At 45.9% G+C, this 23,244-nt stretch overlaps 2 protein-coding genes across 2 annotated transcripts in view; one reads left to right on the forward strand and one right to left on the reverse strand.

Moving 5' to 3' along the window:
* PDZRN3 (PDZ domain containing ring finger 3) overlaps positions 1–7,401 on the reverse strand; it is a 129,843-nt gene extending 122,442 nt beyond the window's left edge. The window contains exons 1-2 of the mRNA XM_054640098.2: positions 6,444–7,401; positions 454–540 (exon numbers count right to left, since the gene is read on the reverse strand). Of these exons, the coding sequence (XP_054496073.2) occupies positions 454–540; positions 6,444–7,160 (804 nt within the window). The 5' untranslated portion in view covers positions 7,161–7,401. The remainder of the gene's footprint in view (positions 1–453; positions 541–6,443) is intronic.
* A 6,974-nt stretch (positions 7,402–14,375) lies between these two features.
* LOC143695006 (uncharacterized) overlaps positions 14,376–23,244 on the forward strand; it is a 165,016-nt gene continuing 156,147 nt past the window's right edge. The window contains exon 1 of the mRNA XM_077184600.1: positions 14,376–14,469. The gene's annotated coding sequence lies outside the window, so the exon portion shown is untranslated. The remainder of the gene's footprint in view (positions 14,470–23,244) is intronic.

Below are 23,244 nucleotides of genomic sequence, written 5' to 3' on the forward strand. Positions count from 1 at the left end.
GTGGTGCAGGAAACATCTGCTGAAATCACAGAACTCAAAACCAAGCTGTTTAAATTCCATCCCTTCACCTGCACACAGTGCTGCTGGATCTCTGCTGGAAAGGAGAGTAAATAATTTTTTTTTTTTTTTTAATGAAAGGGACTAAAGTTGTGGCTCTCAACCCATGAGCTTCACAGCAGTAGGGTCTGAGAAAGAGACACCATGGGTTTTATCATGTTGGGAGTGGCTCTGCACTGGGATTGGTGGTGCTGGCTGTGGTGAGATGCAAGAACAAACAGGCAGCGAGAGAAAAGGCAGCGTGGTCAATAGACATCCACACAACCTCAATGGAAGAACTGCTCTGAAAGAACCCCAAGGGCACCAAATGCTTGTCAGCAACATTTTTGCTCTAAGTGTTGACCTACATGCTTTTCCCCACTGGAAAGGGCAGACATATTTTAACAATTAACATACCACACACGGCCGGCCACCAATAATATTAAATCCAAGAGATCCAGAGTCCCGGTGAAGGACCAGAGTCAGTGCTTTAGTTTCTTCACCCTGCAAAGAACAGACAAACACATTCAGAAAGGTCGTGTCTGGGGGGTAAAACAGGACAGGTAATACTTCTACCCAGGTTTTCTGTTGGGTTGGTTTCTCATTTTTGTTAAAATCCCTTTGTAATTTAGAGACAAATGTTTGGCATAACTTTGCAGCTCCCAGTGGCTGCTCCAGCCACCCCACTGAGCTCCAGCAGCAGAACCTCCCCCAAGATTTATGTGTCTTTTTTATTGAGATCTACACTGAGACACTTAACAGCAACAGAAGGGGTTTATATGCAATGCTGGTTCCTGCAACTACTTGACCCAGTCATATGTGATGTGTTATGTAAAATACTCCACGTTTCCAGTAGTCAAACTCTCTGATTTCCCAGTGCTTGGGGGTGACTGAACCTCAGGACTGGAGCCTTGCATTGCCTCTCTCTCCTGCTGACTCCGTGACACTGTTTTAAGTGACATTGTTTTAAACAGTTTCAAACACAAAATTCTCTGCAGAGTTTTAGAAAACAGCATTAAACAGAACTGTGACAAATATTGCCACAGGCTCAAGATGGCAATTGCTATTCACAGCACCTGCTGTGCATGGTTTTTTTTCTCTGGCATTTTAAGACCAGCAAAACAGAAATCTCCCATCACTGAAAATCATTATGTTAATCCCCTAAAATATGAAATTCTGCAGTGAATAGTTTTCTGGACAAACAGTATGCAACATTATGGAAGGACATGTAATATTTGGGGGGCTGTGTGAACAGGCTCTGTTTTCCTGGTCTCTCACCCCAGTTGTTCCTAACTACAAACTCCTAAAAAATGTCCTCTCTGACACAGGGATGCTACTTAGGCCTATTAACTTTTATGAAGACAAAACTAAATGCATGAACTGTTAAAGACAACTAAATGTTCACAATGTTCTCCTTTCAGTCTCAATCTAGTGTTGTTATTTACAGCAGAGCACTACAAAAAGCCCTCTGAGTAACAACATTTAGAGATCAGAATAGGATCAGTGTGTGCATCTAGAGATACAGATGAAATTTTCTACCTCCAAAACCATTTTCTTTGTTTTATCCAGGGGGTGAAAAAGTTATGAACACAAAAAAAGTTTGAGGAAGTTATCTTAAAAGTCTGGTTTTCATAACCAATTAATGACAAAAATTGCAACAGTTACATTGTAATTCAAGGCAGATGGTTTTAGTTTGTGCCTTTTTCTTCTAACATGTCAATTTGAAGTTGTCAATCAAATATTAACGTCTATTAAAGTCATAAAAAATGTCAGAGTAATCCTGGATTACTGAATTGCTCCCAGAGATGTGGGGATGATAAGGGAGCCCAGTTCCCTGGCAGGGTGAGCTGGCAGAGCTGCACTGACTGCACTGCACCAGCAGCCCCACCTGAAATGTGCTTCACAACTTCCACATCACTTTCTGAGCATTATCCTCCCCAATGATCCACTCATAAATAGACTTGGACCCGATACAGAGGAACGTGAACAAACTCTGGCTGGTTTCGTTCCAATCTGCCTGCACTTGGCAGCAGTGAGAACCAGGTACCCAGAAGAGAACTGAAAAATGAAGCAAAATCTATTTCCCTGCAAGTCTACAGACCCAGACCTCAGACAGGATTTCAAGGAACAAATTTCCAGTCCTGTGAGACCACTTTCAAGGACTGATGGTTCTGGATGTGAAAGACAAGCACATGCTAGCATGACTGTTTCCTTCTATTATCCCTATTTAGGAAGGCAAATCAATTACAACAATCAAAAAACAATTACAACATTGCTCTCAAGACACTTTCAGTAATTAGAGTTGCCTGTTTTCATTAAAGCCTCCTTATGAGGCTTTGATTTGACACTTTTACACCTGGCTGAACAAGTACTAAAGCAGGTGGGATCGAACCAGTCGCGTTGTGAGGGGAAAGAAACAACTAATGCAGCTTTCTGCAGGTACTTCTGAAAAAGCACTTCTGTCCACAGGGGTTTTAAAGACATTTCCAGGTTTTTCTGGTGGCTTTGTGCAGTGTCTCCATGCTCCCCATGGCAGCAGTCACGTTGCAGCCCCGCTGTGGGTGCAGAAGTGCCCGGCCCTGGGAGGCAGCAGCAGCAGCACCTTGCTCTGACACTGGGTCCCTTCTGCACAGCCACATCTCAGCTCTCAACGACTCCTTCAACAACCTTCCCCTGCTCTCCACAAGGAAGCCACGATGCAAATGAGTTTTCCAGGGCTCCTCTGCCTTTCTCTCCCCCTCCAAGCAGAGCAGTCATTCAACAGTGAGGTAACTGTGGAAATGTGGTGGCCAGGGGCCAGCCCTGCCCCGGCAGCTGCTCCGGCAGCAGACCTGATGGTTCCTGGCATCTTGTATTCCCACAGCTGAACAGAACTCTTAAACATAATTCTTGAAATTACTGTACTTCCCAGCTGAGTAATGTGCAGCTAATAGACTGCCTTTCCCTTTAGATAGCAAGGACTAATTTCCTTGGTAGTGCTGTGGCTAGGAAGCTCTGTCCTCGCCAGAGGAGGCACCTCAGCTCCTCCTTCACTGGTGAAAAGGCTGCCAGGACCTGCCTGGCCCATCCTGCTTGAGGAAAACACATCATCTTGCTTTAGAGCACTTCATCTGGCTCTTACAGAATTCAAATCTTTGCCACCACCACCACAGAGGTCCTGAATGTCAGATCATAACTGGTTCTTGCCTGGCTGATCAATTTAAAGTCAGCTCCTGTCTCTGGTTGCCAGGACAGCAGAAGGGTTTCTACCCTGGGCTCTCAACTGCTTCTGATTCCCTCTCCCCTTGCTCCTTCCCAAAGGACTTTGCTGGCTGTGTAAATGAGGGATTGACCAGATCAGCTTATCAAGAGGTGTGCACAGGGCTCTGTTCCGCCAAGGATTAAGCCTTGTTTGAATTGAACAAGTTTATTTCTTGATTGTTTAGACTTTGATATTTCAGGATGGACATGTGTGATGGAAGGAAATACTAATTTTGAGGGAGACACTCCACCTTCCCTCCCACTCCCTCCTCAAGCTCATCCTCAGTAAGCCTCTCCTCTTTCCACCAAGGAATAAACAGCCATTCTCTGAATAAACCTTGGAACTGTACACAGTAAAACTGAAGTGCTCCCTCAGTGATAACACACATGGGTAACACAACTGGGGTCACTTAAGGCACATCTACCTGCCTAAGGGGCTTATAAAATTGTGAGATGCTTACAGGTGAGTGTGTATATTAAAATGTAGTTATTTATGTCTTCTCTCAGTATGGTTATGGGGGTGTTATAGAACTCACCTCAGAAATGGTTGATGAAAGCACAGCAAAGCTGTGATTCATCCAGTATTACAAACAAGGTCTATGCTAAGGTGAATCCCCACCTGGGTCTCCAAAGATCACGAATTTGGGTCTTTAAAGAATGGTCTAATGTCACTCAATATGGTATTTCCCCTTTGACTAAGCATTTAAACACAACTGTACGTGGGCATTTCTTCTGTTTTGCCTACAGGATGTGTGATCTGATTTATTCTGGATTGGTTCTACTTCTGCAGCAACAAGCAGCCATCAGGCAGGAAAGCCAGAAAACCCCTTTTCTCCATCTACTGAGGAGCCAGAACATCCCAGAGTAAGTTCTGCAATCACTACTTGTGAGCTATGGATTGTTGGTGCTCAGCCTACTTATGCTTAGCACAGACCAAACTACTCCATCTGAGAATGTATGAAATATGAATAATGGTCATTATTTAAATAATGACAGCAAATTGGTTATTTCACACTACCATTCCTCTAATCCCTGCGTTCAGGGACATAACCCTTAGGAAAATTTACACATCCTGCTGAGTGTTCTTGCCCAGTCTGTGCTACTGCCTCTGAGAAAATAACCCCACACTTGGAAGCCTGCACAGAGGGAAAGCATCCCGTGCACGAGGTGATCACCACAGGTCTTTCACTGAACTCCCTGTGTCACAAAGATGCAAGTTTGCTCTTCGTGCCTGCCTGGGAGCTGGGCAGCAGAGAGCTGTTGGTGTTGGCCAGCCGCCCAAAAGGCTGTGAAAGACACGGAGCTGACTGACCGCTGGCCCGGGGCTGTGGTGACACTGACACCTCCCAGCCTTCTCAGAGCGGTGGCTGCTCCAGAGAACTGCACAACAGCCCTTTGTAACCGGGCTGGACTCAGCACAGGGGCCTGGGCCAGCTGGACCCATAAATCTGATAGGAAGTACAGCTGAAAATATGTGTCATGAACATTTGCAGCTGAGAAGGAGCAGCCCTCGGGATTGCAGCAGCTCCTGACACCGTACAGGGCTAAAAGATGCAAGCCCAACATCATCAGCACTGGCCACAAAGAAAGGGTGGTGGGAGAATAAAGGAGATCAAGGATGAGGAGGCAGGGATTGGGTGAGATGGTTTCTGACAGCAGGACAGTGTGCAGGGCTCTCCTGTCGTCAGCAGGGGACAGGAGCTGTGTGCCAGGCTGTGGGACCAGAGATCATGGCAAAGTGCTGCAGGAAAAGGGGGAGACAGAACTGTCCTCAACCTTGATATGACTGTGAACCCCCCATTTTTTTTCATGGCATTACTAGGATTTTGACCAGCACACACCCAGTACTGCCTGAAGTTAGAACAGTTCATTTAGTATTGAAACATTTTCTGGTTTGAGTTAGGAAAAGAGGATGGGTTCTGTCCTGGATTCCTAAGAAGGTTAAAACAAAAAGATCCTCTGACATGAAGTTTTATTTCCTTTACACAGCTTTTAGAGCCTCAACATTACCAGAGGTGTGAATACAGATGTTTGACAGTTTTGAACAGTTTAATACTGCTGTGTCTGTGGTAGCACATTCCAGGTCACTGGGAGGACTCTGAATGTCTTCATTTAAAAGATAATTGGCTTCCAGGGCTTCCCTCGCTGGGGAGCCTCATTCCAATTAAAACTGTTGTAGCTCTGGCTTTTGATTCTGGTCATTTTATAAATGGTCTAATTTTGAGGGGTTGAAATCAAGTTAATTTTTCCCTTCCTAATTAAAGAACCCTGTGTGACACTGAGAAAAAATAATCACAAGTACACAGCAGATGCCTTGTATTTGGATGTCACAAAGATGATGGCTGCAGATCCTGAAATAGCTGCTGAGGTGTCCGTGTCACATCACAGTAAATCCCAAAGGCTGCATTTTGTAGAAGCCCGACTGTGGGATGCCAGGTGAGCTCAGGCTCTGGAAAGCATTGGGTCACAGCAGCTTCACTTTGTGGGACTCCTGGGAGTCAATTTCTGCAGCTTTAATACCATTTCCAGCCCTCGAAATTCCACTTTTAGAGTTTTCTTCGGGGAAGATAACCAAGAGTAAGCAGTAACACTGCGACCTTGTTACTTTTCTGTGCGAGTTACCTTATGGGGTCCAGCCAGCAACGACAGTCACACTTAAAAACGTCCCTACAGAAAGATGCACCTATAGACGCCCCACGCAAAGATATACCTATAGAAAGCGCCCTATTACAACTATTAAACCCCAAAGCTCGCTATTTGAAAGGATTTGCAGCCGGATGGGCTCTCTAGGAGAAACCCTGCATAGGGAACGCCCCGGGCGCCGCGCACGGGGACAAGGCGCATCCCGAGGGATAAGGAGCATCCCACGGGGATAAGGAACATCCTGAGGGACACGGCGCATCCCGAGGGATAAGGAGCATCCCGAGGATCAAGGTGCAACCCACGGGACAAGGTGCATCCCACGGGACAGGGCGCATCCCCAGGTACAGGGAGCATCCCACAGGATAAGGAGCACCCTGAGGGATAGGGCGCATCCCGAGGGATAAGGAGCATCCCCGGGGACAAGGCGCATCCCCAGGGACAGGGCGCATCCCCAGAGATGAGGAGCACGCCCAGGGATAAGGAGCATCCCCAGGGACGCCGGGCAGAGCGGGGCCCGTCCTTACCTTGCCGGGGGAAGCTGCGCGGGCGCGGGCCAGCGCGTCCAGGCGGGCGCTGTACTGCGTGAAGCGCTTCTGGTAGCGCAGCGCCGTCACCTGCAGCTCCAGCTGTGCCGCCGCCAGCCGCGACAGCAGCGACTGCTCCCGCTTGCCGGCGCGCAGCGCCTCCTTCTTCAGCGCCTTCTCCAGCGCGGCCGCCCGCGCCTGCAGCGCGGCGCCGTGAGCGCGCAGGGCCCGCAGGCAGCCGTGGCCGCCGGCGCGGCGCTCGCCGTGGGTCAGCACCAGCCCGCAGCCCTGCTCGCAGAGCCCCGCGGGCCGCGCCTCGCAGCGCTCCCGCATGTGCGCCTCCACATCGCGCAGGTTGAGCACCTGGCGGCAGCCGCGGTTGCGGCACTTGGCCGGCGAGAAGTCGCAGGTCTCGGCGTGCTCGCCCAGGTGCTGCAGCGGCACCACGGCCTCGCAGCCCCGAGCGTGGTTGTCGCACTTGATGTCCAGCTTGAGGATGAGGCTCTTGAGGGGCAGGACGTGGTTGAGCTCCTTGGTGGAGATGCGCTGGCAGTTGACGGGGCAGCTGCCCTGCTGCACCACCCAGGGCAGCACGCAGCCCGCGCAGAAGACGTGTCCGCACGGGGTGGTCAGCGGGTCCTCCAGCACTTTGTTGCACAGGTTGCACTTGAAGTCGGGATCCACCTCCCCGCTGAAGCGATCCAGCTCGAACCCCATCCTCCTTCCGCTCCGCCGCGAACAACCGAAGAAAAGAAAAAAAAAACAACAACAACAAAAAAGCCCAGAAAAAGTACCCGGAGTGCGCAGACGGGCCGGGGGCAGAGGCGGAGAAGGGGAATAAATAAGAAGGAGCCGCTCCCGCCGCCGCCCCAGAGGCAGCTGAGCCCCCGGGCCGGCCCGCGGCCGTGCCCCGTCCCCGCCGTCCCGGAGCGCCCGGGAGGAGCCGCGGCCGCGCCGCCGCCTGCGCGCAGCGCCCGCCCCCGGCACCGCCCCGGCACCGCCCCGGCACCGCCCCCTGCCCGGGGGTCCCGGCCGGACAAGGGGGCTTTGTCTGCGGAACCGGCGGGGCCGGGCCCCACGGTGCTGCCCCTTCCCCCGAGGGGCAGGAACGGGGCCCGCGGGCAGAGCGGGGCAGCGCCGCGCACGGGAGGGGAGCGCGGGGAGAGGAGCGGAACGGGGACAGGGAGGGATGGAGGGGATGGAGGGGAGGGGAGCGCACGGAGGTCGCGGTGGGGTGTGACGGGGTGAGACCGGCCGGCATCGGCCGCCGGCAGCGGGGACAGACGGGATGGTGGCTCGGAGCGGTGTGGGACACATCGACACAGGGCAGGGCAGCCAGGCCAGCCTGGAGGGACTTGGTGTAGTGGAGGTGTCCCTGACGGTGGCAAAAGGTTTGCAACCAAGTGGTCTTTAAGGTTCCTTCCAACCCAAACCATCCAATGGCTCTGTGATGACTTTTGGAGTCAATCCTGTGATGACTCTTGGAGAGGGCACTCATGGAGTTGCCCCCGGGATCAGGTTCTGGACGAGCTTCTTAGAAATTGGGCTGACTGCTCAGTCTTCAGGTGGGAACTCTCATTACCGACGAGAAAAAGTGCAAACAGAACAATCTGCCAGCGTGTGAGGGACTGAAACATTAAGGGTTAATGATTTTCAGAAGCACCAGGGTGCTTGGCTGAGGCCGGGTTTGCACCCCGCAGCCGAAGGGGAGGTGAGGAGGTTTTGGATGTGTGGTGGCAAAACCTCTGAGCTGCCCAGATCCAGGGGGGGTGGACACAAACCACCAGAGGATGGCCACAACAAATCAACCTTTGTTTAGCAATAAACCGAGCTTTGGGGCGGTCAGGAACAGGCCCTGTGGAGGTGGGGTGTGGCTTTCTGTCGTGCCCATGTCCTCCCTTACACACCTGGCTCAGGTGTAGGCACCCTCCTGGGGGACGTACTGGGACATTCACACGCAGACCTGGGCGTTTTCATCCCTTCTGAGAAGGCACAACTGGCTCAGCCAGGAGTCATGTCTGGCCATAAACCACCCAAGATTCCCAAAATGCCCCCAGACTCATGATCCACAGTGCTGCAACAGAGAGTGGGAAACTCCCCCGTGCAGGGGAGGTCCCTGGGCACCAACACCTGGATCTGAATGTGTGTTATCCCACCCTGGATTCCCTCCAGCCCTGATGGATGAAGGCTGAGACCATCAAAAGTGAACATCAAAACTGCAGCAGTCAATTCTTGTTTCTGGATCCACGGGTGGTGATATCTTTCCTCTCCACTGTCTGCTCTTATCCTTTCTTTCTATTTCTTCCTAATTATTTTCTTCAGGGATCTCTTTATACTTTTATATTTATCTATTACTATAGATAATACCCAGAAGAGCTATATACCTCCTTTCCCTTGCATAGGAATTGTTCCAAAATAAACTTGCCATACATTTTATATAAACAAAAATACTCCATTCAGTGTCATTTCATTCAAATCCCCCCAAGGCATCTGTGAACAAGAACCTCAGTTCACAGAGCCCAGTGCTGTCCACATCCTCATGGAAAAGGGATGGGATTGTTCTGTGTTTGCACAGGCTGCTAATGCCCCGTTGCTGCCACTTGGATGTAGCTCATTAAAAGTCACCACTTTTGAAACCCATTTCTGCCCAGGGATGGTTGAAAAGCACTCCTGAATATGCTGTAAAAAGCCAGCCAGACCACACCTGAAGCACCAGACACAGCATTAGGCAAAAGCAATTTCTCCTACAAGGCAGATATTCAAGTACTAAAAAAAAAAAACCCAATAAAAGACAGCAGCTTTGTTCATTGTGGATAGTGATGCAGAATTCTCACGTGCACCAGAGCCACAGAGCAGCTCAATTGTTCCTTTAATGTGTTCTGCTTTATGGCAAAGCAGAAGCCAGCAAGAAACTTCAGCTTCAAGTGACCTTTAGTGTATGTCTGTGATGTCCCAGTAAAATGACTTTCTGGATGCCTGGGATGATTTTTTGTGTGTTGGTGACCTCTAGAAGGTAATGAGACTCGTGGTTACACAACTGTGTTCCCATTTCAGTCTCAGGCAAGTATTTTTTAGTGCTAAGGTTTTTCCTTTTTCAAATCTGAATTCCATCTGTAGTGCTCATTCTAATTATTAATGTTCCATAAAGCTTGAGGTTGCTTTTGGCTGCATACATTGCCCTGCTGAAGGGAGCATGCATCAGTATTTAGGGTGATATACCTAACTAAGGAATTTTTAACAGATTTGTTCCTTTTTTAAAAAAAAAAAAAAAAAGCAGATGATGTAATAGAGAACTGTGCATGTAATGTAGGTTTCTGTTAACTCCATCTGAAGGTTGTGTGCACTGCAGGGTGATAAAATTTAATTAATACACTTATATTGCTGACTTTTGGGTTATTCTAATTAAACTGTAGTAGTGATTCTCATACTTCTTGTGCTTCACTGCCTTTTGCATCTTCCTTCTCTTTGCCATCTGTTTCTCCTCAGGATACCTCTGCTCACATGTCCCTCCTGCCATTGCCCTTCCTCCAGTGCCCCTCTCCTCCTGCATCCCCTGGGGACCAGCCCTGCCCTGCTGAGTCCCCACACTTCAGCTGCAGGGGCATTTCACCCTTCCCTGGCAGGACTCTCTCCTTTTGCAGCCTCAAACCTGGCATTGCTGTTACCAACCACAGCATCTGGTCCTTCCAAGGGCTTTTAAATGAAATAAAGCTTCACTCTCCCTGCTCAGGGGATGCACACAGTCCAGCTAAAGGGGTTCAGTGCTCATTGCTGTAGGTGCTGTGTCCTCTGATGGGGAAACCCAGCAGGTTCTGAGCAGGCTGGTTTGGGATTGCTGCTCCAAATCAGCGACCATCACCTTACAAGCCCCAGTTTATAAACTGCCCCATGTGCTCAGGATGGTTGTAAATAGAAAGAAATTAATTCCTTCAACGATTGCTGTGGAGGTTTGGGTTTAGGATTTCAAAGTTGTTGCTCCAGGATGCTCGAGGGCACTGCCTGAAGGCAGAGGCAGAGCTTTTATTGATTTCCACCAGGGTGACGTCAGGACCAGGTTCCTTGGGCTATTTGAAACTACACAAATATTTGGATGGAAAATATAGGCAAGAACTGGAATAACATTGTCACTTGGAGCCATGGCTGGGCAGATGCTGTGCTGAATTCTGTGATACACTTTAATGACATTTATGTAGCAATAGATACTTTATTTATAAATTAAAGCTTTTGAAGGCCACTGCAGCCTTGCACTGAGATTACAGCTTGGAGTCCTGACAGGGAATTGAAGTTCCTCTCTCCCTGCTGCCTGTATCCATGGGAGAAAGCACAAATGGAGCTTTCCCTACTGGAGGCACATTTCTGTTCTCCTTTGGAAAAAAAAAAAGAAAATTCTGAAAAGCAGCCTCTCAACATGAGCCTTTAATGTTCTTTTCAAAGCCTGAGGTTTGTAACTGTCGAGAGGTTTGGGTTGCAGGGCTGAAATTACACTGCCCCAGCTAAGGAAGGTCATTTTTATTCAGTAAATTCTCTCACCCTCAGGGGTGGTGCTGGGGTGGGACCACTGCTGAGCCACGAAGGCTCTCCCATTTAGCTTTGCTCCCCTGTCAAAGGAAGGGTGAGGAAATCTCAGTTTGGGATGTAGCACAGGCAAAAATGCCAGCTCTCAAAGGGCTGCAGAAATGAGGGGTTTGCTGCAGGTTTCACTCAGATTGTGGATTTTTTTTTTCCTGGTGCTGTGAAGTTTCCATTCCCACAGAAAATACAATTCATCTTCACCTGCCTTTTGTCCATAAAGTTTGTCATCATTTTACACTGGATTATGAAGTTGTCACGGGAAACCTGATTATTTTTTTTAAATTATTTTTTGCATCAGTTTGCCTTTAAAAAGGGGGAAATGATGAAGTAATGCAGAGAAAGAGTTGAGTCCCTCTCTGTGTCAATCATCTGGGTCCTTCTGACAAATCCCCTGTGGTTAACAGGACATGTCCAATGTAACCTGGTTTCCTTGTGCACTTAATTTATGAGCTGGACCTCTCCCAGTGGTCCTGGGCATATTTCAAATATATTTAATCTACCTAGAATAGGTACAGTATCTTAAAATGTACCTAAAATGCTAAGATCTTCTCAACATTCTGTTCATTGCCAAGCACTGTAGAGAGTTATAAAGTTGAAAGATTCTGTCTTCTTTGACATTTTACGACCTTTCTTGTACTATGTTTGTCTTACATGGGTTTCTTTATCTATCTGTGTAGCTCCTATCATTAAATTTCATGTGAAGTTGCCTCAATCCTTTATTTTTACTGCTGGCAGAAATATAAGTTTGCATTAATAGAAGGTGCACAGAAGAGCTGGGGAGCATGGGCCAGATAAAATGTCATTGTGTGGTGGTGCAGCCATCAAGCCCAGCAGAGATGGTTGATAATGATAATGGTTTATATGACATTTATAGGCAGTATTTTGTGAAAGGTCAGGCTCTGGCTTGGCAGCTGAGTGACATTTCAGAGTTTTACATGTGCAAGTAGAAGGTGGGTATGAAATAAAAATGGGTTCTTAGAGATAAATGGGATCTCAACAGACCGAGCTGCGTGAAAAATCCTCACCAAGCCCCTCTGTTTCAGAAAAAACATCCAAGCAAGAAGTGAAAGACAGAGCTTGAGCATCCTTTCCTGACATTCCAGACGTGCTTTTGTGTAGCTGCTCAAGAGCCACTTCAGAAATGTCTTCAGACAAACTTGAAGGACTGGCAGCCTCTGAGCCTGTTTGGTAACTGGCTTCCCTCTCCTCTTCTCTGCACACAGCTAATGAAATAGAAGGGTTTCTATTTTATTTAGGAATAGTTGAGAGGAAAGAGCCACAAGAATTTTGGCTCTAAGTACACATTCCTATATTAATATGGATAGAGAAAAATATAAAATAATGCTCTTCTTTCTGGGGCTTTTTAGGAAATTTGATCAGCCAGCCATGCTGACTTTTGCTGCTCTTTGCCTGAATAGTTACATTATTCACCACTACAATATCTGAGCCCTAAAGTTATTTATTGTACATTTTATTATCAACAGTCCACTTTGTGGTATGGGAGAGTTAGCCATGTTTGAAGACTGGGCTTAATGTAATAGAAGTGCTAGTTGTAATTCAGCAGTCTTTATCTGAAGTGGTAGAAATTGAATTCTGCTTTTCCTGAGCTCTTCTTCTCTGGATACTGGGGCCAGTTTTGGTGAGCAGACTCTGAGCAAGTCTGGGATTTGAGAGCAAGCCTGAGGCCCAGACCTGACCACTGCTGGAAACTACACAGGAATTTCAAATTTCGCTGGAGGCCACATCCCAGAAAGGCTTTGGTGCCACAAATGCTGCATCCTTGGCTTTCCCCAGCACTACAAACCCATGCAGTGGGTATCAAATTCTGATGTAGACACCACATTTTGCACTATATAATTTCTTGTCTTCTCCTCCCTTATTTAAACAATTTAGAGCAGGAGAACTGACATCATTTTAGAGAGGCCTCCTCCCCTTTAACACATCTTGCACGTTGTGAGTAATGATAATGTTTAAATCCAGGCTGTGGCTGATGGATGGGACATAAAACACAAGTTGTAATTTAGAGGCACATTCTGCAGGGGTTTGGAGGATGAGTTCAGCCATGGTGGGGAGTGCTGAGTGAACACAAATTGCTGAGCATCCCCTCCCATTTTCCCCTTTTCCAGGAGTGTGGGTGCTGCAGAGCTGGCCCTTGCTCCACACCAGTAGGTGTGCTTGGGATTGCATTGAGCTGACAAATCTGATTGCCCTTAACTGACAGTCTGGCCCCATGAAAAAGAGGTGAAGCTCCATTTATCCCTGTCTGCTCACACATAAGCATCCCCTCAAGTCTTTTTAAGTCCAACCATCCTCTGTTGAAACATGAAAAAAATAAAATAAATATATTCCTGTTTTCAAGAGCAGGGGATGGAAACTGATTCACTTTTCATAGTGGCAGGATGGCTGTGAATGATGTGGAATGTTCTGGTTTTTCCACATCAGCAACACTGTTTTATCTCAGGATGCTTTTGTTCCATTTCCAAAATAAACAACCCTTAATACTTGCACGAGGTGTATTTGACAAGCAGGCTTTTGGGATCATCCACCATTCCTTAGGTGAGCAGTCATCCTGCTTATGTATTTACAGCTCTGTTTACATTTGTATAAAGGAAGGAAAAAATCCTTTTTTAAATCATGTCACTTCAAAACCAGAACCCTTATGGAAAGCCCTGGCTGTTCAGTACAAATTCTGAATTTTTGGGTCAGGTGAGCCCAAAGATAGAGAAGAATAAAAGGTTGGGGGGTGCTGTTTTTTCCTGATGAGTGTTACAGCAGGGTGATGCAGAGCCCAGAGCTACCTGTGGGTTCAGGTAGGCCATGGAGCATTTTGGGCCAATAAATCCAGCTCTTGGTGCTGACCTCTGTCTCCAGAGGTTTCTAAATCATCACTGCTTGCCAGGAGCTGGGAGAGAATCCCTGCAAGCAGCCCCTGCCATTACCTGTGCAAGATGAGGATCCCCAGCTGATGGCTCTTAGGAAGGATTCTGGGCTCAAGCACCTCTAATTTGATCCTAATGGAGCTTTTGGCTGCTTTTTTTTTTTTTTTTTTTGGTTTTTCTGATAGTCCAGTTGTTTTGGAAAATGGTGGTGGCTTAAGGCAGCCTTTCTGTTCTTGGACCTTCTGTGCAGTTTATATTGCTTTAAAACAAAAGTCTGGACAAAAGGAAGTTCCAGCACTTGGTGAGCACTGATTTCAGAGCTGTTCCTTCATTTCTGGCAGTTAAGGGGGCTGGGATAAACTGGAGCCGTGGGTTGAGAGGTGGAACAGGGCTCTGTGAAGCTGTGAGGTTACACCAGGTCAGGCCTTTGTTTTCCTCATTAATATGCAGCAATAATTACCCTGATTTCAGCCCGGTGGGAGCTGTGTGTCTTTGGAGCCCCAGACACTCAGAGCAGGAAGGAAGGGGCATCCCAGCTATTGAACATCCTCAGCGTGGCTGCTCACAGAAAAAAGGTACTTTTTTAAAATTTATTTTTTAACATCAGCATGTTTTGTGTTTTTTTTCTCTTTAACAAAACCCCTGACCATTCCTAAAGGTCCTCTTTGCATGAGCAGAGTGCTCAGGAAGCTCTGAATTTCTGTAGGATGGTGGCTGAGTGGCTTCAGAGACCCCCAAGGCCTCCCCTCAAGGTTTCTTTCTTTATTTATTGGTTTATTTGTTTATTATTTGTGTGATGATGTGGAGGGTCAGGAGCTTTTATAAATCCCTGTTTGTGCTGTCAACAGCCCAGCACTGAGGACATTCCTACTGCACAGGGCACTGCTGCACATCCCTAAATATCCATCTCTAGACCCCTCTCCCTCCAATGAAAAACATTTTCTGTAGCTCTCATAACTATTTCACTTTTTTAGCCCTTTTTTTTTGTGTGTGTGTGTGTGTTTCAGATGTCTTGATCTAGGCAGCTTCCAGCTCCTTTCTTCTTCTTTTTTATTTTCTTATTCATTTTCCCCCTTTGTGGTTTTGCAATATTAAGTATGCCCTGCAATCTCATTAACATTTTATACATTTACTTTAAAAGCCTGCTTGGTGTTTCTAAGATCTCTTCTGCACTTTGACAAAAGTTCCAAAAGGAAGAAAAGTTGTATCTTTCTATATTGGCAGGCTGTGCTCCATTTGTCAGTGACAGAATGTGAAACTCTTGGCAAATCAGTTTATAATATAAATACTAGATCTGACTGAAAAAATAAAAGCTGAATTTTCTGAGAACTCCCTGAAATGTCAAGTTTATTGTCACTGTAATGAATTAGAAACAGATCATTATGAGGAAATATTCTTCGTGGGTTCTTTTTAGAATTTCTAAGTGCAAAATGTAAATTTTCTGTACATTTTTTTTTCCTTAAAGTTTTATTAAAATAGCTCTTGAGTTTTTGGGTTTTTTTTTTTTTTTTGTTTGTTTTGTTTTGGTTTGGTTTTTTTTATTTTTTTTTTTTTTACTAAATAAGCAGTTTTGAAGCAGAAATTAATTTGTTAATCAGAATGCCACATAAAAATGCAAGGAAAATATCATCCAGAAATTAACAAAGTAATGATAATAATAGAGTTAATGCTATATTTTAAGTGGAAAAGTGTTGGGAAAGGAATATTTTTTTTTTTCTAAAAACTGTGTGGATGTGGCTGGGTCTAGAATGAATCAGAACTGCTCTAGCTTTATTTCTCCCTGTGAAAATTTTCATTGGAATGGGAATAAAACCTTGAAGGTGGCCTGAGCAGCAATTGCTTGGGTGTGACTTCTCTGTCACTGCAGCTCGTGTTTTTCACAAGGGGCTGAAAGTTTGGCCATTAAATGGGGATGGAGATTGCCTCCCCAAGTGCAGGAAACCCTGCTGAACACCAGGAGAAGATGAGAGCAGGGACCAGGGCAGGCTGTTGATGTTTGGGAGCAGCTCCTGCTGCTTTGGGCTCTTTTGGGGATTGTTTGCAGGATAACAGGGCTGGGTGTCTGTGTGTGGCTTTAGCACAATGAGGAGATTGCTCCCACACCTACTCCTCATTCATTTTCCATTAGCCAGCATTCACAGAGGCTACAGTGAGATTTTTCCATCCTTCAGTTAAATGAAATTTCTTTCAGGTGGTGGCTGAGTGAGTTCAGAGACCCCCAAGGCCTCCCCTCGAGGGCTGGTTTATTTATTTATTGTTTGTGTGATGATGTGGAGGGTTAGGAGCTTTTCAATCCATGTTTGTGCTGTGAGCAGCCCTACTGCACAGGGCACTGCTGCACATCCCTAAATATTCCTCTCCAGACCTCTCTCCCTCTAATGAAAAACATTTCCTGTAGCTCTCATAACTATTTCACTTTTAGCCTTTTTTTTTTGTGTGTGTGTGTGTTTCAGATGTCTTGATCTAGGCAGCTTCCAGCTCCTTTCTTCTCCTTTTCTCTTGTAAAGGGACTTTGTGCCATGGAGCTCTGGGGGCCAGCTGAGGCTGTCCCCAGCATCCTCCAGCACACCCCAAACTGCTGCAGGGACCTCACTGACATCTTCTATTTAAACAGCTGCATTTTGGGGCTGGGAAGAGCCTTTCCTGCCCAGTCTGCTGCTCCATCCTCAGGGGAGGGGGGGCTGCCTGTGCCTCCCCAGCTGTGTCAGTGCAAGGCCCTGCTTGCTGTGCTCTGTACTGGCTCCTGCTGCAGCCCCCAGGAGCTCAAACTCCAAAGCCTGTCCCTTTAACCCATCTCTGAAGACTGAATTATTTAGTTCTGAAGGCAGGTATTACATAAATTTTTTTTTTTTTTTTATTCTGCAATGACTTCATGCCTTCCAACTCTTTTTTTTTTTTTTTAATCCATAGTGGGCTTTTTTACCCCCTTAATGTAAAGAGAAATTCAGTAATGTTTGTAAAGAAAACTGGGCTGACTGGTGAAAAATCATCAAAAAACCATGGCAAAAATAGTTGTTTTATAGATTATTGAAGCTTGATGAAGTAGGCTCTAGTGAGTGATTTAAGTCATTGAATAACAAGATAGAAAGTAATGGAAAAAGCCAAAGGTAACAACCTTGATGGCAGAGTTAAATGATTTATCTGACTACAGCTATTCTAAAGGCAAAGGTTAGTGTACTGAGCTGGTGTTGGGAATTATGGCAGGAGGCATGCAAAGCTCTTTCAAGTTGCTGGGATTTGTTTTTGTTGTACATTTGCCATTCCCTTAGCATTAGCCTCAGTTATTTTATAAAAGCACTGCATTGACCTCTGCTGTGTGAAGTTTGCACACGTGCAAGTGCCAGGAGCTTGTTGAAGACAAAGAGATTGAGAAGGGAGGGCAGTGGCAAAAGCAAGGGCAAAACTGCAAATAGAAGTGATAAAAATGCAAGTGGTAGTGGTGGAACTGCAAATGGTAATGGTGGAACTGCAAGTGGTAATGGTAAGATCATATGTGTTTTTTGATACACAGTAAAATACTGTGATCATAATTTCATGTTTCGCCAGACACGCTGCCCATCTCAGCAAGTGCCAGGAGTTTATTGAAGACAAAGAGATTGAGAAAGGAGGGCAGTGGCAAAAGCAAGGGCAAAACTGCAACAGGTAGTGGTGGAACTGCAAATGGTAATGGTGGAACTGCAAATGGTAATGATGGAAGTGCAATTAGTAATGTAAGGTCATAGGTGGTTTTTATACACAGTAAAATACTGTGATCATAATTTCATGGTTTGCCAAGCACGCTGCCCATCTCAGCTCTCCCAGCTGCTCTTCTTTTGTTCCTCCTTTCATTTCTGCTCTCCTTTCCCTGTCTCCTCCCTTTCTGCTCATCCCACGCTGCCAACCAGTGCAGCTCCCACTCTGTGCCTTTCCAAGCCACCGCATCTGGTTTTACTTGGCTGTCCTTGGCAGGCCTGTTCTATTGCTCAAGGGGTTGGCTCCTTCCTGGAATATCCACCCTTCTGGGGCCTGGGCTGGTGAATGTTAATGCTCAATCTGTGTCTGCACGCTGCTGGTGGCATTTTGCAGTTGTTCTGGCCCTTGGGAGGTGAGCCTGTCACAAGGGCAGGGGCTCTGTGTGCTCCCAGGCACTGAGGTTTCTGCACAGCAAAGTGACCTGGAAAACAAAAAAAGTAGAGCAGAACAGGCTGAGGTGTGGTGTACATAACTTCCAAAGCCAGGAAACTACAGAGAAAGCTTTGAAATGGAACAGAAGAGAGAGGTGGAGGCAGGTGCTGAGTTGGGAAAGCTGCTTCTCTTTGGTTGGAAAGTGTTCCACAGGGGGCAGGACAAAGGGACAGGGGTGTAATCCTTAAAGTAATGGTGAAGAAGAAATATGTTTAAGGAAGCAACTACAGCTTGTGTGAATATAAATTGCTGAAGTGACACTCAGTTCTGCACTACCCAGAGCAGGCTGTTTCTGTTAAAACAGTGCCTGCCTTCTTGAAAATTCACAAAAGCTGGGTACAATTAATGATAAGCCAAGAAGGAGGAAGGTGTGAGACTGTCAGATTTCTTGAAATGTGTGGAGACTTTGGTGTGTCTCTCATCTTGGTGGGAGTAGCAATGAAGAGAATTGAATATAGAAACAACACAACTTAGCCTGGTGCTTCCCTAGCAAGAAATGCTGCTGCACACAGTGTACTTCTGCCCTAGCATTGATTTATCTGGGGGATAAATCAGCTTCTTTCATTATTGTTTGTTGTTGATTTTTTTCATATGGCTCTCCTACTTGACTGCTATTTTCCCATAGCATTTTCCCAGCATGCCTTCAGAAATATCAGAAAATACTCACAAATGCTCCAGAAAAGTGCCAACTAAATATTCCACAAAGTGCTTGCAGAGCTTGTGCAATGTTTCCCCTGGTCCTTCCCAGCTGTTTTTGAGCATTGATCTGATATTTCCCCCGTGAGCAGTTAGCATTTTTGTGACATTAAACATAGTGGGGAGGTTGTGTTTCCATGTGTGAATAAAGTGACTGATCTGATTTTTCAGATGAAAATAAATGTTCAGTGTTCCTCCTCACCAAAAATTGCTGCCTGAGGGTTTGGTTTCTTCTGCTCTTTTGGGGTTGTCTGTGGCTTTCTCCAAAGGAAATAAGGTATTTTAGTGTTACAATTCAGACTACTCCAAACACATAGCATGTGACACTTTGGTTTCCTACTGGCATTGGATCAGGCTCTTAATAGTCTTTATAATATTTAAGCAGATTACCTGAGGTATTTTTCAATATACCTAAAGAGGAGGTGGCTATGCCAGCTGTCTGCAGCAGGAGGAATTTAGGTTTTATGGATGTAAATAGAAGTCATACAAGTCCTATGCACCTCATGAAACACTTTGCATTCATTTTACCAACAGCTCTTTTCTCTTTTCTTCCCTGCAAATTGTGTCTAAACCAACATGACCCAAAGAAAGGCTGAAAAGACCAAAGGAGTGCCAATTTTGTGTTGTTTGTTCAATGGTAATTGGTTCATTACAGGTCAAAACCTGAATTGTAGTTCTGAACCTGTTCAGGTAAAACATGTGGCTTTGGGAAGCACAATAATCATTATGCAGAATCAAGCCTCTAATTAGACTGATAAAATCTCAGTAATGCATAAACTTCAGCAGGACAGGTGAAACCCATGTTCCAGTTTGCAAAGCTTGCTGTCTTTTGAGGAAAAGCATTTTTATGCATATTTCAAAGTATTCAAATCCATTTCTCTATGATTATAATTGATATCAATCAGCTTGTGCCATTTCTACAGAGCTAATGGATGTCTTGAAAATGTTCCAGCTTGATCTCAATATGGCCTTAATGCAACAAATTTGCTGTTCAGTAGAATACATTGGTGAAGCCCCAAATTGCTTGTCTGGTTTTTCACTTCAGCCATTTATCAATTTATTCCTGATTTCCTTGAGAAAATGTTGACCCAGAAGATGTTAAAGGCAGAAATTGTAGTGAAGGCAGCACTTTCCTGGGTATGGTCTGCAGCCATCCCCCAGGAACAGCCAGTTTCAAGAACCAGATATTCACTAAAACCTGTGTTACTAAGAATATCTGTGCAGATGTTACCAGAAAAGTTCATACTGTAAGAAGTATGTGCTTGTAATGCAATACTGCATAAAAATGTTTTTCCTCAAAAGCCAAAAAGCTTTGCAAACAGTACAAGAAAGGAGAACAGTTGATGAGTAGGGACTGAAAAATTCCCCCTGTTTTAGCTGTAATTCAGTGCTTACACCAAGTGGGAGCTGGGGTGCAATCCCTGGCTGTAAGTGCTGTCTGCAGACTCCTGCAAAATCTGTATGAAGGAGAATTTCTGTTGACTTGAAAAATGACTGTTGGCAATTTCTTTTTCCTGGTGATTTGCTTATTTGTTCTCAATACTGATTAATTAGAGAGGAACCAAAGCAAGACATGCTCCAAGGCTTTCTGAGCCCCTTAAATCAATCTAGAGAGACCACTGCTCCAAATAAAACTGGCTGTATAAACACACCACTGTATAAATGTTTGAGAGATGCTATTGGACTGGAACAATATGCCAGGCATCACTTCTAAGATTTATTGTCTGGGAATCTGAATAATATTCTGTAAATCTCCATGATGGGTCAGGCCACTATGCATTTTGACTGGCAGCAGAGAGTGCAGCTTGTTCTTTTTGCTATCTCCTTACTCCTAGGGAGAATAAACCAGTCTGTGGATCCAGCAGTGAGGGAAGGAACCATCAGGGTTTATATAAACCAGCTCTGGGGTTCAGGGCCAGCAGGCCTGTCTGGGCTCAGGAGCTCTTGCATGAGCAGCACTTTGCTCTGTGCTGAGCTGAAGGGACCCATCAAAGCTCATCTTTGTCCTGCTGAGCCCAAGCCAAGGCCAGAAGCACCTTTTGTGCTGCTGAGAGCCTCTGAATGTCCCTGGGCTGTAGGAAGCAGGATCCTTTCTGCAGCAGTCTGGGCATTTCTGCTCCAGGGTGATTTAGTCCAGTTTAGTTGGGTGTTTGAGTGTTTGACTTTTGATTTAGTCCTTGCTGAGAGAGAGATCCAGGCTGCAGATGACCCTGGGATGCCTAAATAAGAAGACAGAGCGTTCTGGGCTGCCCAGGGAGGTGCAGCTGTGTGAGTTCACAGTTAGTTTTCACATTTCACAGAGAGCAGTTTACATTTAGGCCCTTCCTTAGGGAGCTCTTTGGCATCCTTGTGTAAACAGCCAGGTCTTCCTTGCCCAGAATAGCTCCTGTCCCAACCTCAGCAGGAATCCCAGCACAGTCCATGGGGCAGAACTCTGGGTGTGCAGCACCTCCAGCCCCAGACAGCTCTGCTGGCCTTGCCTGCAGCAGCAAACCTGAAAGGTTTCCCTGCCAGGACCCTCCAGGGGTCCCTGCAGCTGCCAGGCAGAATCCCTGGGATTCTAATACCAGAAGCTTAACTGAGATCTTAAAAATATAAAAGCAATTGCTAAAAGCTTCCCATTTTACCCTTCTTTGTTGCTTGGTAGCAATAGTTAGAGCCCAAATAAACCTTGAAAACCAAAAGTGTCGGAACTCAGTGCATCCCTCTGGGTGTCCAGAGTTGCCAGGACCCCTGCCAGGGGCTCAGAGACCCTGGCACAGAGCCCAGAACACCTGTGGGTTTGATTATGACCCATGGAGCAAGTTACCAGCTTTGTGTGAAGACCTGAATGCTGCAGAAGTTTAAGCAGTGTAATAATAAAATTATCACAGGGTGAAAATGTAGATTTTGGGGTTTTTAGAATAGGGGTTTTGGGGACAAGATGGAGGGAACTGGGTGTGTCCAGCCTTTCTTCTTCTCTATCTCCATCTTCTGCTGTGATGTTGGCACTTTTGGGTTGGTTTAGAGTAGCAGCTCACTGTCTAACACAGGTGATAGGTGTTGGAAAGTAATTGTAAATATTGTACGTGTAGTTTGTGGTATAAAGAGACAACACCACCCCAGGGGCAGGCAGAGTGCCTCTGACTGTCCTGCTGAGCAGACCTCAGCTGGACAGGAGAAAAAATTTTATAGATAAGATACAAGAAACAACTCTGAGACCAAAAACTGAAGAACTCCGACTCATTCTTCGAGCGTGCGGGCTGAAACAGAGACTGCTCACGTGTCCGGGGCCGCAATAAACTGCGAACTCCCGAGACACAGAAGTGTGGTTTTTACTTTAAATCAGAAAATATGAAATTAAAATATAAAAATAAAAAGACCAGAAATCATCCAGCTGGAATACACCTCAGACCCTGCTGTCCCCCCCAGTCAGGAGCAGGGCTGGGCATCCCCTCCTGTGCCATCCCTTCTGGGAGGAGCTGGGGCTGCATCTGCTCACTGGGAACCAAAGGACAGCTGGGGATGGCTCAGCCTTCCCCTAACTAGTTAAACAATTTAGTTACTTAATAATTAACTGGCTAGACTTGCCCTAAGGGGGGAAAAAAAACCCAACAAAAACCCTATGACTTATTTTTTTTTTTAATGGAAAAAAGCACAGTTGCCAGGGAACAATAGCAGCAGTTGGATGGGGGCTGCCCTTAGCTGGGGTGTTTTGGTTGATATTTTCTCCTCCTGGAAAGCAGGAGGCAGAAACCACGTGGGCTGTGGTTATCTGTGGTTGTATCTGGTTATCAGTGCTCGTGCAGGACTTGTGTAAATACACACGTGCTCCTTGCTGAGCTCTTTGCAGTGGGGGAGTTACTTGTAATCAGGCTGGATGTTGTATCATTGTCCAAATAAGCCATTTGTTTGGAGTGGAAAATCTTTTAAGGCAGAGCAGTTTTCCATCTATTATTAGATCAATTGATTTCGTTGAAAAGAACACAAAGTTTTCTGGCACTCAGGCCAATTTTTAAAAGATCTTGTGGGATACTTTAGGGCTCTTCAGTGACATGAAAATGAATTATCTGTTCCAAATCTGAGTATTTTTTTTTTTCACTGTATCATTCAATCTACTAAACATTATTCCATCTTGCAGGCCTTGCCTCCCCTCTCCTCTTGGAAACATTGCAATTTGAACTCATAAACCTTCACTTGGGAATTGCAAAACCTCACGTTCCCTGTCTTATTCATTGAGGAATTTTAAAGGAACCCCTGGAGTCCTACTTGCCACGTTTTCATAACACTTAAATCTGATTTGTTGTGTCATTCTCCAAAGCTTAATCAGAATAGTTTTCATTTGGGTGGAGGGAGGATCCAGGGATTTATCTTAAAAATATCATGCAAGTTACTTAATCTACTTAAAAGAAAGACAAAATTGTGGTTGGACATGAGCCTGATCTTTCAAATGTGGTGCCTCTCAGCTGAGTCTGGTGACGAGCTCCAGAGCTGGTGTTTAGTGATGGTTA

This window comes from Agelaius phoeniceus, chromosome 11 (assembly GCF_051311805.1).
Source record: "Agelaius phoeniceus isolate bAgePho1 chromosome 11, bAgePho1.hap1, whole genome shotgun sequence".
Classification (NCBI taxonomy): Eukaryota; Metazoa; Chordata; class Aves; order Passeriformes; family Icteridae; genus Agelaius; species Agelaius phoeniceus.